General features: G+C 40.1%; 1 protein-coding gene across 25 annotated transcripts in view; it reads right to left on the reverse strand.

Annotated features, from left to right (window-relative positions):
* Window positions 1-15,902, reverse strand: part of SPIN1 (spindlin 1) — a 94,168-nt gene that overhangs the window by 19,575 nt on the left and 58,691 nt on the right. For 24 of the 25 annotated variants that reach the window (XM_034967661.3, XM_055091813.2, XM_055091814.2 and 21 more), the window contains one exon: window positions 10,099-10,147. In XM_034967661.3, the coding sequence (XP_034823552.1) occupies window positions 10,099-10,147 (49 nt within the window). Of the gene's footprint in view, window positions 1-1,115; window positions 2,241-10,098; window positions 10,148-15,902 lie in introns of those variants that run through there. The other variant, XM_063594360.1, reaches the window with a different exon arrangement.

The following is a 15,902-nucleotide window of genomic DNA, read 5'->3' on the forward strand; positions in this document are numbered from 1 at the left end:
TTCCATGATTACTAACAAAATTATAAGCAAATACAGCATCTTCACCCATATGGTGGTTAACTTTGTGTGTCAATTTGGTTACACCACAGTAGTCAGATATGTGGTCAAACACTACTCTAGATTTCTCTGTGAAAGCATTTTTTAGCTGGAATGAACATTTGGATCGCAGACTATGAGCACAGCAGACTGCCCTCATAATGTTGGTGGACCTCATCCAAGAAAAAAACTGGCCTCCTCGGAGGAGGAAGGAATTCTGCCTCCAGACTGGCTGTTTGTGCTGCAGCTTCAACTCTTCCCTGGCTCTCTAGATGGCTGGCCTACCCTATAGATTTTGAACTTGTTCAGTCCCAACTGCATTAGCCAATTCCTTAATATAAATCTTCCCCGCTTCCCTCCCCATGTGTTTTTCTCTCTCTCTCTAGAGGCATGAAATTTTCTACCCTTGATTTTCAAGAAAACCAACATAAACGTGACCTATGACAGCAGAATTTTTCGTTGTCGCTGCTCTCTCCTACACCTGTTAGCAGCATTCCTCTGTAAATGGGAATTATCTGCAGTTGCTCCTGATAATGGCTAGAATCACATTTCAAAATAAGCAGTTTTCATACTAGACACCTCCAAGGAGCAAATAAGGTCTCCTCCCTCTTGAGCATTATACAAGGGGCTTGTATCTGGCCAAGAGTCCTCCTCAAACAGGACCCGGGGTCCTTTAATTCTGAGAATGCATATTCCTCCCTTTTGAACTGATTTTATTTCATCTTCTTCTTATTAAGAGTTAGCTTTTGCTGTGGTAAATGATACTATGAGTCTCATACTTAACATTTTGTTCTGTGTTGTCTGTCTTCTGTTTTCATTTCCTCACTTTCCTCTCTTCCTTCATCTGTGCCACTAGAATGAAGTTTCTTTTCACTAAATAAAGCTTCTAACGCAAATGATGTACCTTGCTTCTAGTCTTCCAACAATTATCTTTAACTTTCCATATATTATACCTAAACTTTCATTTTTCTATTAAAATCTGTGATTAATCAAAACCTATACTTTTCATCCCCCAGCCAAAGCAACACTAAAACCAAACAAGAAAAAATCCTTAGTAAAAGAAAAACTTAAAACCTTACCTGGCTAATTCTACTGCATTGCTGAAATGTAGACTTTTGTTACAAATTGGTATTTTCATTTTGCTACTATCTTAGTAACTTTTTAATTTAGAAACAAGAAAGGTTTTTTGGTTGCTTTTTGCGTAGTATTTTCACATTTTTTTCTCATGTATATTCTGTCTTTCTAGATACATCCTCTGGTAATTCTTTCAGGTAAACTTCAGGAATACAAACTTGCTAGATTTTTGCAAGCCTCAAATTATTATTTTGCCCTTATCCCTGAATTGCCTGAGTATACAAATCAGGTTCAAAGTCTTTTTCCCCTCAGTACTTTGAGAGAAAAAAAAAACTTTCATTTTACCATCTAAAATTACAGACAATAGAAGCCAATCTGGTCCTTGTTCCTCTGAGGGGCAATTTTCTCTTCAAGGTGTTTTATTTTATTTATTATTATTTTTTGAGGGAGTCTCACTCAGTCACCCAGGCTGGAGTATAGTGGTGCGATCTCAGCTCACTGCAACCTCCACCTCCCAGGTTCACGTGATTCTCGTGCCTCAGCCTCCCTAGTAGCTGGGATTACAGGTGTGCACCACCACACCCGGCTAATTTTTCCATTTTTAGTAGAGACAGGGTTTCGCCATGTTGGTCAGGCTGGCTCAAACTCCTGGCCTCAAGTGATCCGCCCCACCTCAGTCTCCCAAAGTGCTGGGTCTTCAAGGTGTTTTAGAATTTTCTTTGTTCCTAGACTCTAAAATGTCACAAAGACTTGTGACATGTGTTTTTAATTATCCCTCATAAGAAGTTGGTCGACCTAGAGAGAGCAAAGCAAAATTATCACCCATTTGTAGTCTGGATTATTCTCCTCCTCCACCCGCTTTTGAAATGTCATCAGACAAATGCTAGCACTTCTAGATCAATTCTCCATGATTCAACTGCCCTGTCATACTTTTCATCTTGAAGAAATTTTTAGCTCAATTGTTAGTGAATTAAGTAAACTCTACTTTCAGCCTATTGAATATCTTGCATAATATTTTTAATGTCTTTGTCATATCTCGAATGGTTTTTCTTTTTAATGAACATGCTTTCTGATATCTGAAGATAAGTTTCATTTTTTCCTGATTCTTCTAGGAACTCTTTAGGATCAAGTCTCCTCTGTTTTCTACACACACGGTAATTCCTGGCTTGTTCTTCTGTTTTGACTAGTGACTGTCTTTTATGCGTTTAGTGCTCTAAGATGCCTCATGATTCTTGGTGTTCGTATTTGTAGATGCAAGTCAAGATGAAGTGGCATTTGTAGATACAATGTATGTCTTCAGCTCAAGTCAGACTCTCTGGCCTCTGAGCAGCAAATGCAGGTTCTGATGACAGAAGCCACAACCCTGGTAGCTGCACAGAGGCTAAGAAGTGACAGGTATCTTTAAATCAAGAGGAGGTAAGCTAAGCATCTTCTGTTCCAATGCCAATTCTGTACAATCAATTTTCTTACCCTTCTAATATTTGGTAACTGTACTCAAGCCATTCTATTGTCCAGCCCTTACTATCTCTGATCCTGGCAGTATTCTAAATCTAGTTTATTTACTTGTTGGCACCAGAGTTCCTCAGTGGAGTCTTGATATAAACTTGTTCCTATCTGCTTGAGATCTAGAAATTTCTTAGTGTTCTGGTCTGCCAGCAGGATGACCTTTTTATATTAACAGTAACAAAAACTTAGAATTTTGATAATTTCATCATAATTTTAGTACAAATTATGATGAAGTACTATTTTCTATCTGTGTACAAAATGAATAAAACCTTTCTAGTGATTAGTTTGGCAATATCTGTCCAAAGCCTTACCATTTGGAGTTTCCATTGTTCCGTGAGTCCACATCTAGAAATTTATCAAAACAAAATAATAATGGATGTGCACAAAGATATTGCTAACACGGGAAACTAAACAAAATGTTTAACAATAGGCCCCATTAATTTAAAAGCTCAGAGCGTTATCTCTATGATGAACTATATACGTATTAAAAATCATGAAAAAGAATTTAAAGAACTGGGGTCTTGCTTTGTTGCCCAAATTGTCCTCAAACTCCTGGGCTCAAGCAATCCTCTTGCTTTATAGCCTCCCAAGTAGCTGGAACTACGTAGGGGTGCCTGCCACCATGCCCAGCTAATGTTTAATTTTTTGTACAGGCAGGGTCTCACTATGTTGCCCAGCCTGGTCTCAAACTCCTGGGCTCAAGCAATCCTCCCACTTTGGCCTCCCAAAGTGCTGGGATTAGAAGTATGAACCACTGTACCCAGTCTTAAAAACTTTTTATTTTAAAAACCCACAAGTGTAAAAAATATGACATGAAAAATTTTTATACACAATCCTTACAGGTACGTAGGAAAAAGTTTTTTAAAATATACATTAAATTATTAACAATCTCTGGGTGATGGCATTATAAATAAGTTTTCTTCCTCTCTGTCTACCTATGTTTTCAAAATTTTCTACAACTTAAGTATTTCACTTTTGCAGCCACATAAAACACAACTGTTTTTTCTGACATGGAGTTTCACTCTTGCTGCACAGGCTGAAGTGCAATGGCGTGATCTCAGCTCACCGTAACCTCTGTCTCCCGGGTTCAAGCGATTCTCCTGCCTCAGCCTCCCGAGTAGCTGGGATTACAGGCATGTGCCACCACGCCTGGCTAGTTTTGTATTTTTAGTAGAGATATCATGTTGATCAGGCTGGTCTCAAACTCCCGACCTCAGGTCATCTGCCAGCCTTGGCCTCCTGAAGTGTTGGGATTACAGGTGTGAGCCACCGCGCCCGGCAGAACACAATTTTTAATTACTGCTACATTAATGCAATGCGTATACTAATTCGGCAAGAAATTATATATAAAAACAGATTTGCATATTTTAAGGATGGCAATTCCTACATTTATTTCTATTGCCTTTTTGTGATTCAAGAGCAATTCTTCTTTCAGAATGTAATTTTATTGTTTCCAGAAGAAGGATTAAAGAATATCTGTTATAGATACTATTTCTGTCCAACTTCTTTAAAGGCAAAGGAAACAACGGTAATTTTCCCCTCAAGGCTGAAGGCAAAAAACGAGTAATTAGAATAATATACTAATTGTTAAAATCATGAGTCCAGCTTTCCAGTTGTGGGGCTTGAATGCACAAGCTGCTCAGCAGCCAAAGTTCATAAGGAAGAGTATTTAAACAAACCTAGACTGTGCTCACTACTAAGAGCACTGAAATATGGAAGCTGTTAATAAATTTCAGTTCTTCCAACTAGTACCTACTTAAGACAGGTTTAGATACACTAAAAATATCTGATGTTTGATGTAGGTTATTGAAGCTAGGTGAAGAATGCCAAGATTTATGATACACTACTCTATATTTTTATGTATATTTAAAATTTCCCACAGTAAAAAGTTATTTATATATTGAACAAGTTCCTAAAAGAAATTTTAATTTCTAATCACCTATTTGGAGTTCTAAAAAATAAAATAAAAAAACACTATTAATAACAGAAGTTAAAGCTTACTTACATAAGTGGAAATAAGTGTATATAAAAGCAAACTATTAGGAATTACTAGAAAGGGAATAAAATGATCAAACACCCTTTGGTCATATCTGGATCATTCAGTCTAAGAATATCCCAAATAGAGAAAAGTGATTAGCAACTTAAATGTGATTTAAAATGAAGGTTCTTTGAATATAGTGATTTTTATTTAAATACTCTCTCGATATATGTATTCTTAAAAGCCCTTCAATCTCTTATATTTTCTTGGGAAAGAGTCTAAAATATTCTTACTCTCATTTACCAGTTAGTAACATCCCCTCACAGAGCAATACTGTAAAACAAATACCAAGATACTTCATTCAACCTAGGACATCTTGAAATGCAGCCAGAATTAAACATCTATAACCTCTTTTCTTGTTTCGTAACTCCAGAAGCTATTTCTTGAAACAATTCCAGAAAAAAAATAAAATAATCGAAAGGTATTTAGCATCATTAGGGATAAACCGGTATCTGTGTAATGGCTAAAAAAAACTTTTCTTGTAGTTTGAATTTGAGTATATGGTGAACAATTACACAGCACTGCAATGACCTTTCATTGCCATAATTTAGTGTACTAATTTCCAGCCACAATTTAACTTAGTTCTCCGATGTGCTTAAGATACCGCGGGCGCGGTGGCTCCCGCCTGTAATCCCCGGCACTTTGAGAGGCCAAGGCGGATGGATCACCTGAGGTCGGGAGTTTGAGACCAGCCTGACCAACATGGAGAAACCCCGTCTCTACCAAAAATACAAAATCAGTCGGGCGTGGTGGCGCATGCCTGCAATCCCAGCTACTCGGAAGGCTGAGGCGGGGAAAGAATCGCTTGAACCCAGGAGGCAGAGGTTGTGGTGAGCCGACTGCACTCCAGTCTGGGCAACAAGAGCAAAACTCCATCTCGAAAAAAAAAAAAAAAGATACCATTCCAACAATGATTTAAGGTCAGTGCTTCTCAAACTTCAGCATGCATGTGAATCCTCTGAAGATCCTCTAATGAGATTCCCCAGACCAGCCCCCAAATCCTCTTGGATTCAGCAGCATGAAGAGGAACAAAAGAATTCCTATAAGCTCCCAAGTGCCGAATTGATGCTGCAGCCAATCCACGAACCATACCTTGGGTGGCACTGATATAGAACAAACACTAAGTGTTCATGTTCCCAAAAAAGTAAACTGAGATTGTAGGAAACATTATGTACTCTTCTCAATACTTCAAAGAAGTTCTGAAAGTACCATCACTTTGTGCTGAAGTCATGTGTTGAAAAACCTTTTTAGGAGTGCAAAAGGCTTACTGGGAAAATAAAAAATTTAAAAAAAAAGGAAAGGAAAGGGAAAGGGAAAGGAAAGGAAAGGAAAACGACCTTTCATCTTTTTACCTAGACTCCCTTAATGGCTTGAATTAACTCCTATTCCTAACCAGCATTTAAATATCTAATCTTGGTAGCCAACATTTACAGACATCATACATGTTAAATTTTCAACAATCACAATTCTACCACATACCAGTAAATGCCTGTCATACACTGTATACTAGGTTGTAAGGATTAATTACTGATACTCTTGGTCTATTTGGTATTGTAATAAAGCAATTCTCCTACTCTGGGCTACAGTAGATTTTAGAAGAAAAGACTGGTTAAATCAAAATAACTGTCTTTTTGCAAGATGCAAACCAGAAAGAGAGAAAAAAAACCTGCTTTGCAGGTAATTGTTATTCAATAAAAGTTCCATGCCAAGTACTGTCACTTCCCAGATTAAAATGTCAACAATAAAACAAGATAGACCCTAAAAAAGTCAGTTCTCCATCCACATTAGCATGTTTCCTTTCACTACTTTGTCTACACACTGCGCACTCTGGGAATACCAGAGATGTCCACGGCAAACATTCAAACAGCTTTAGGGTCTCCAAGTGCTATTCTCATTGCTGGCATGAATGACTTACTGCAAGATGATTAAAAAGCATTCAATGTTCTGACCAACTTAAGACTGTATACACCATGGTGCACATAGATGCCCGCACCAAGAGTTACCCAGTCTTCATGTCCACGACTGAAATAACCAATTTCTGAGAAGAGAAAACAAAACCTGCAGTTCAGTAAATATGGGGTGGTACTTAATAACACGGGCTCTGGAATCAGACTGTCCTATTTGAGTCCTAGCTCAATCACCTACTAGCTGGATGACCTTGGACAAGTTACTTAATCCCTCCATGCATCAGTTTCCTCATCTGCAGTAAGGGGTCACAGTTCCTGCTTGACAGGGCTATCATGAAAACTACATGAGAACACAGGGACAAGGAGGAGTACAACGACACTTTTGTCAGTGACTAATATTTGTGTCTTATAAAATGGGAGGAAAGAAATCCCTGGAAATACCTCTATTTAGTGTTTAGTAGATTCTAGTCCACTTTCTAAGTTAGTGAAAAATATACCAAAACCCAATCACCCCTTTCAACAGTAGCAGGGAATGGAAATCTATTCCCTATTCAAATTGCAGGAGGGGGGAGGGAATTTACATTTGAAAACTGAAACGAAGAACCACTAGAAATAAATTTGTCTTAGACACTCCCCCAACTATATTTTCCCTCCAAGATGTACTTTTAGGCCGGGCACGGTGGCTCACGCCTATAATCCCAGCACTTTGGGAGGCTGAGGTAGGTGGATCACTTGAAGTCAGGAGTTCGAGACCAGCCTGGCCAACACAGTGAAACCCTGTCTATACTAAAAATACAAAAATTAGCTGGGCGTGCTGCGGCACGCCTGTGGTCTCAGCTACTTAGGAAGCTGAGGCAGGAGAACCAGTTGAACCCAGGAGGTGGAGGTTGCAGTGAACCAAGATTGCACCACTGCACTCCAACCTGAGCAACAGAGCAAGACTCCATTTCAAAAACAAACAAACAAACAAAAAAACAGACGTACTTTTAATGCAAATGTTTGTCCCAAATCATGGACAGCCCAGAAAGGTGTATCCACCAGTTTCACCCAAAACACCACAAGGTGCTCAGCCTATAGGAAAAAAACAGCTTGCTTCTATTTTCTTAAAAAACAAAAACCCAGCTATATAATGTTTCCTGTGTGGTCTCAGTACTTCACACCAGACTCCTTGAACCTTCCTAACACCTTCGGGGACAGGTGCTGTTGCTCACTCAGTGCAGTTCTGTGACTTTTCCCTCAAGCAACCAGAGGTTCTTTCTCGGGCACCCCATACTGACTTGGGAAGAGACAGAAGGAGGGCCACCGTCATTGAGCCCCAGTGTCAAGCCAGGTGGCCCTTATTCCTTGCAACTCCGGTTGAGTCAGAAGTGGAAAAAGTGAAGGGGAGAGGGATGCTATAGTTCTGTTTTTTTTTTATATTTGGTTTCCATAAAAATTGCATTTTAGAAAGGAATCTATGCTAAAAAGCTGCAAACCTCATTGTTCTAGTCCAATACCTTGATTTTAGACAGGATTAAGCCAACCTTAGATACATTAAGGAACTTCCACAGGCCTAACAGCCAAGCTCCATCAGGCTTCCTAACTCCAAAACCAGCACCTGGGAGAGCCTGCCTCCCCACCAGGCAGCCTCTTCAAAGCTCCATGCAGCCATCCCTGCTCACTCCATGTGAAAAACATTAATAATCATCATTCGTGAATGTGGAAACTTCTGTTTCAGCCTTTCCTTCTACCCATCTTCAGATTCACATTGAGAATAGGAAAATGGGACTCACAACTTTTCCTTTCCATTTCTCCCTTTTGCTAGATAGTAATATGCTCAAGGCTTCCAGTCTTCAAGACAACTATGTATGCTTGTGAAAGCACTAAATTAAGGTCCCCAAATGTGGAACATATAGGATGAGAGATTTTTTCAGTTACTATGTATACGAACTTTGGGTGTTTCGTTTCTTATGCTTTAGGGAATCAAACCTATGAATTAATGAACAGTATGGCTTATTAGGATGAGGCAGATGGAATCTTATTGCACAAAACGCATAATAATAACATGCCCAAGAGCTCAAACCTATTAATATCTGAAATCCTAAGTAAATGAACTTTTAATCATAGATGATTAGAAAATACAGAAAAATGATTAGAACGCACATTAATATTCTATAAGCCTTTAACTTAACTTGCAAAATCTATTTTGAATGAACTGTTCTGGTCTTGCAAAGTTAAGGTTTAACTTGCCTTTGTCCCCACTGTATTTAAGTTTTTCATCATTACCTAATATTTATGGCTTACATTTGTTTTTATTGTTATGTTTTATTTGTGGCAAGACACAGCTTACCATTTACAGTAATGACATGATAATGAGCAGAAACTCACTGGGTATGGCAAAACCATGAAGATGATGAGCACATGGATAAAATCTGAGAAACTATTAAACCTCAGAGAAATAAGACCTTATGTAGCTTACCTTCACATTTTTACTTTCCAGGTAGTTTCTTAAGCTAAATATTACAAATATTTGTATTATGTATCACGTACACATTTTGGAGACTTTTGTTTCGCCCAATCACTAACAATTACTGAAGGGCATTCATCCAGCCCTTCCTTGAGAGCCAAGAGGCCTCACATCCTCTTCAGCTATTACAGTGTGGTGGCTAAGGGGCATACACTTTCAATATAAATATTTTGGGGGAAAAATGTTTTTTAAGAGTGCCTCACGATGGTCAAGGAGTGTCTTCTCCATATTTAATAATCTATGACTAAGAAGAGTCTCACAATCAGAACAGATTGTTCAAGTGACATTTCCAGTTTGAAGTGGCATAGTTATCAGTATAGGATAGATAGTTGTGAAATCTATTAGATATAATAAAGTAAAAGTGAATATTATAATTGAAAACAATAGAATCTTAATTTTCTTTTTTGGATGTAACTATGTCACACACAAAAAAAAATTAGGGAAAAAAGTGGCTTCTGTAAGCTGGTATCTACAGAATTTAGGATTGAGAACAAACTGTCGGTTTACGTACATGGCTATTGCATTATCTTTTAACATGGATATGCTTTCCCTAAATTCATAAGCTTTTCCTTCATTTAAAAATGCTATAAAACAGTGAGCATGTGACACCAAGCTAGGCAGGCCCTCCCAGCTTAAGACATGGTGTCTGCCCAAAAGGAGCTCCTTGTCAAACAGTGGACCAAGACCAGGAGAGGAAGCCTGCACGCAAGGCTCACACAGGCATTCCAAGGAGAGAAGAGGGAGAGGTTCACCATGCACCTGCCACACTTATCGTAACAGTTTTCCTTCCATTGGCCCAGTTCCCAAAGGCTTTTAAAGGCTGAAGGGTAGACCTGGCACACTTCAGCCAGGCCAAGGGGAAGGAAAGAGACAGAGAAGATGACTACATACTATTCCTCATCACACACTACATCTCCTATGAGCTAGGAAGCCCTCGATCACAGGGGAGGAGGCCTTACCTAGGTGATCTTGTATGCTGCGTAACAAAAGGTCACAAAACACTATCTAGAACCAGTTTCAGAACTGCTTACTTGTGGGATGTCCTCTTCTTCATCATGTTGGCAGATACTCCAGCATGGCCTGTAAGAGAGATGAGTATATGGTCAATGAAAACCAGATAAAAGAATACCTCAGAATGCAGGAAATCTTAACTTCTGAAAAACTGCTATACAGAATATGAAAAGAAAATACACCACTACCAGCAAACATGTTAAGAAAGCCATTTGTTTACTGAACTTTTAAAAAAGAGATACACACAAGAGATTCTTGAAAGACAAAGCAGCAGAGGCAACAGTTCTCTATCCCCTCAAATCAGCCGTAAAAGCACAAAACCAGAATTGCATGGACAAGAACTACAAGAAAAACTATGTGTCAGCCTGGTGTGGAGGCTCATCCCTGTAATCCCAGCACTCTGGGAGGCTAAGGCAGGAGGGTGGCTGAGGCCAGGAGTTCGAGACCAGCCTGGGTAACATAGCAAGACCTTTTCTCTACAAAAAAATAACAAGCCAGGTGTAGTGGTATGCACTTGTGGTCTCAGCCACTCAGGAGGCTGAGGTGGGGGGAGTGCTTGAGCCCAGGAAGTCGAGGTTGCAGTGAGCTGTGTTTGTGCCACTGCAGTCCAGTCTGGGTGACAGAGCAAGACCTTGTCTCAAAAAACAAAAACAAACAAACAAAAAAACTTAACTGGGTACAGTGGCTCACGCCTGTAATCCCCATACTTTGGGAGGCCAAGTCAGGTGGATTCCTTGAAGGCAGGAGTTCGAGACCAGCCCGGCCAAGATGGTGAAACCCTGTCTCTCCTAAAAATACAAAAATTAGCCAGGCGTGGTGGCGTATGCCTGTAATCCCAGCTACTTGGGAGGCTGAGGTGGGAAGATCACTTAAACCCAGGAGGTGGAGGTTGCAGTGAGCCAAGACTGCACTACTGCACTCCAGCCTGGGCAACAGAGTGAGACACTGTCTCAAAAAAAAAAAAAAAAAAAAAAGACCAAAACAAGACTAAGTGACAATCCTAGCCATAAAATCCTAAAAGGTACAGAACTGTCTTACTGTCATAAACAACTGAAAAACAGGATGAAATATATGAAACACCTGGTTTCAGATGCTGGCTGATAGGCAGCACAGGTGTGTGGGACCTGGGAGCAGAAAACACACACGAGAACCCTGCATAGGCCCTGACCTCATTCCTGGAAGCAATTTTTGGGCAATGGTGTATGAAGGGGGAACCAAGAACACCACCCTTTTACCATGTTGTGACTCAGTGTGGCGTTGGGAAGGGTGGGCTGGCTGGAATTTGTGGACTACATGTACATGTGGGCAAGAAGGGATCTACTCAGAAGGGAAGCTTGAAAAGTCTGCATTTGGGGGAGGATGTCTTAAGTCTTTGGCTAACACAAATCTGCACATAATTCTGAGAAGTCACAAAGGGACAGCTGTTCAGATTCCATCGCCACCTCTTAACACTTGGAGCAATCAATAAAAATGGCAAAAGATGGCCCTAACTAGGAAATGTGAGGAAGCCTGGAACAAAAGCTCAGCACGTGCTTGCCAAAATAGACTCCAACAGTCTCGAAAGGGCATCAACAAAGTCCTAACACTCAACAACACAAGGTTTCAAATGTTCAACACCAACAAAAATTATTAGACACAAAAAAAAGTAGCAGATTGTAACTCCATAAGCAAGTAGACTATGAATGACATAAAGTATTTAGCAGGTAAGGACATTGATAACATTAATATGTTAAAATATTTAAAGGAAAATAAAAATACTTAAAATACAAAATGGAAAATATAAAGAAAAATGAAATTAGTGAAAAATACATAATCTGAAATTAAAAATTCACTGAATGTGAGATACAAAGAGCAGTGACCTTGACACACAGCAATACAAACTACTCAAAATAGCACACAAAGAAAAACCTGGAAGAAAACAATGAGCACAACCTCAGTGACCTTTAGGACAATATCAACTGGCCTAACACGTAGGAAAGCGGAATCAAAGACAAAGAGCAGAGAGAGGAATGAGGGAAAATATAATGATACAAAGTTGTCCAGATGTGATAAAAAGCATATAACCACAGAGCTAACAAGCTCAACAAAGCCAAAGTAAGATCAAAAACAAAGGAAACCACACCAAGGCACTTCTTCATCAAATTTCTAAAAACCATTGATACAAATAAGTTTTTTTAAATAGCTAAAGAACAGAGGATATATTAAATATAGGAAAACAAAAATAAAACTGGCTCCAAAATTGATGTCAGAAACAACGTAAGCCTGAAGACAGTGGAATAAATCTTTAAGGTGCTAAAAAAATAAGCAAGCCGGGCTGGCGCAGTGGCTCACGCCTGTAATCCCAGCACTTTGGGAGACGGAGGAGGGTGGATCACATGAGGTCAGGAGTTCAAGACCAGCCTGGCTAACATGGTGAAACCCTGTTTCTACTAAAAATACAAAAAATTAGCCAGGTGTGGTGGCGCACACCTGTAATCCCAGCTACTTGGGAGGCTGAGGCAGGAGAATCGCTTGAACCCAGGAGGCGGAGGCTGCAGTAAGCCGAGATTGTGTTACTACACTCCAGCTTGGGCAACAAGAGCAAACCTCCGTCAAAAAAAAAAAAAAAAACAGCAAACCAACTAACCTATGGACTTAAAATACTATATCCAGCAAAAAATACCTTCCACTTGCAACACATTGATAATTAAACTAAATAGAAACAGTCTAATTGTACCAATTAAGACTGTAAAGGGAAAAGTCAAACAAATTAGCTTCAAGACAAACAATATTACCACAAATCAAAGGACAATTCCAAATTCTAAAAGAGTGAATTAATTAAAAAGCTATAATAATCTTAAATGCATATGAACCCAATTACAGAGTAATGAAACACATGAAGCAAAACTGACAGAATTAAAGACAAAGACACATCCATAATTATACTTAATTATACAACTGTCTTCTCTCAGCAGTTGATATAACAAGTAGACAGGAAAATCAGAAAGATACATCATGAATATGCCAATCAAAATAATAGAAAAATTAAAAAAAGAAAATCAAAAGGAATACAGAAGACCCGAACAACCAACCTTACTTAGTTGACATTTAAAGAATACTAAAAGAATGCCAAAATAGTTTTCCAAGTTCACATGGAAATATTCACTCAGATACATATTTCTGAATTATACAGGTCTCAGGCGGAGCATGGTGGCTCACACCTGTAATCCCAGCACTTTGGGAGAGGCCAAGGCTGGGGGATGATTTGAGGTCAGGATTTTAAGACCAGCCTGGCCAACATGGTGAAACATTGTCTCTGCGAAAAATACGGGGCGGGGAGGGGGGAAGCTGGGCATAGTGGTGGGCGTCTGTAATTCTGGCTAAGGCAAGAGAATCGCTTGAACCCAAGAGGCAGAGGTTGCAGTGAGCCAAGATCACGCCACTGCACTCCAGCCCAGAGCAAGACTCCATCTCAAAATAATAATAATAATAATAAAAGTCTCAATACATTTAAGACAATCTGAAATCAAACAAAAGCTTACTGTACTACCTTGGAGACTAAAACTGGGAGATAGGCCTGACTGCCAAGAATCACTCTACCCACTTCACCCAGCATGTTCATACGCACTGAGACGTGGACAGAGGCTTGATAATGGCTAATGGGTGAAGAATTAAGTATGTGATGGCCTCAAATAGTGAAGACAAGACACAGACAGGAAGCAGGAGCAAGTCTACCTGAAGCATCCCTGGAGCATGACTGGGCTTAGAGTAGACAAGGATGGAAGGAGGTGAGAAATGAAAAAAAAAAAAAAAAAAGAAAAGTAAAAAGTCTTTCAAGATCTACTGGAATTGCACCCTTGTCAAGAACCCTTTTCAATCCCCAACCTACACACAACCCCACACTGGATGTACTCAGTGCTGAGTTCCAGGAAAGGGTGCCTCAAATGCCAAACATCCCCCTATGTCCCCAGAGTCAACATTCCCATTTAGAAGAAACAGAATCTTGCTATTTATCACTCAAGAAAAGGGGCCGGGCGCAGTGGCTCACGCCTGTAATCCCAGCACTTTGGGAGGCCGAGGCGGGCGGATCACGAGGTCAGGAGATCGAGACCATCCTGGCTAATAACACAGTGAAACCCCATCTCTACTAAAAATACAAAAAAATTAGCCGGGCGTGGTGGTGGTCACCTGTAGTCCCAGCTACTCGGGAGGCTGAGGCAGGAGAATGGTGTGAATCCGGGAGGTGGAGCTTGCAGTGAGCCAAGATCATGCCACTGCACTCCAGCCTGGGCGACAGAGCAAGACTCCATCTCAAAAAAAAAAAAAAAAAAAGGTAAACCATTCATCATCAAAGAATTGAGAAAAATGAAAGTGACCACCACCACTATCCCTGAAATGATCTGAGATCTAAAATGATTATAAAGAATTGGCATCTCCAAGGAAACTGAAGATATTATAAAAACAGAATGGGGGCCGGGCGCGGTGGCTCACGCCTGTGATCCCAGCACTTTGGGAGGCTGAGGCGGGTGGATCACGGGGTCAGGAGATCGAGACTGTCCTGGCTAACAAGGTGAAACCTCGTCTCTACCAGAAAATACAAAAAAAATTAGCCGGGCGTGGTGGCGGGCGCCTGTAGTCCCAGCTACTTGGGAGGCTGAGGCAGGAGAATGGCATGAACCCGGGAGGCAGAGCTTGCAGTGAGCCGAGATCGCGCCACTGCACTCCAGCCTAAGCGACAGAGCGAGACTCCGTCTCAAAAAAAAAAAAAAAAAAAAAAAAAAACCAATGGGAACAAGAGGCTATGAAAAGGGAAAGCAGCTCCTGAAAATTAAAACATAAATGAAGAGAATCTGGTATTTAAAAAGCTTCCAAGTTAACTAATTTGTCCATAAAAAGCTAAACAAACTTAAAAAATCAACAACTTCTTAGACTAGTCAGAGAATTGAGGTCACAAGACAAACTGTCCCCAAAACTGGAGAGGCAGGCGGAGATAAAGAATCACAACTTACTAGATCAGAAACCTCTACACAGGAACCAGGGCCATGGTAAGAAAACCTACACTGCAACCGACATTGCTAGAGGATCAGCATGGGCAGGTCTGACAAAAACTCCAGGGGTTGGGGGCTCTCTTAAGAGGACCCCTACACTTTCCTGAATTTTTCCTCTACAAGCTGGAGAAGTTGATCAAGCCATCCTGTCCCACAAGGGGTAGGGGTGGGGAAACTGAGAAGTACAAGCAAAGGTCACAACCCAGGGGTGCAAGCCTCATGAAAAGATTGACCGGCAATCATAGGACTACAGACTGCTTCCCCTCCCCAGCATACGTTACCACTACCTTGCTAAAGACCTATTACCACAGCTCCTGTTACCCAGACATCATCTGCACCTTTCAACAAGAAATCACAGGCTTATTGAAATGCAAAAAGCAGTATTAACAGAGAAAACAAGCATCAGAACCAGACTCAACTAGGCAGGGAATTACCAACTACATCTGTTAATTTCACCCAGACCAGGAATTTAAATGAACTATGATTAATATGCTAAATCTCTAAAGAGTAATACAGACAACATGAAAGAATAGATGGACAATATATACAAAGATGGAACTTCTAACAATCAAAAAAAGCTACAGATAAACACTTTAACGGAAGCAAAGAGTGCCTTTCAGAGACAGGCTTATTAGTAGACTGGACAGGACTAACCAAAGAACCTCTGAGTTTAATGGCATGTTAATAAAACTTCCAAAACTGAAAAGCAGAGAGAAAAACCCCGGAATACCCAAGAACTATGGGACAAGTACAAAAGGCATAACTTACACATTATGGAAATGCAAGTAGGTAAAGGA

Source organism: Pan paniscus, chromosome 11 (assembly GCF_029289425.2).
Source record: "Pan paniscus chromosome 11, NHGRI_mPanPan1-v2.0_pri, whole genome shotgun sequence".
NCBI classification, from domain to species: domain Eukaryota; kingdom Metazoa; phylum Chordata; class Mammalia; order Primates; family Hominidae; genus Pan; species Pan paniscus.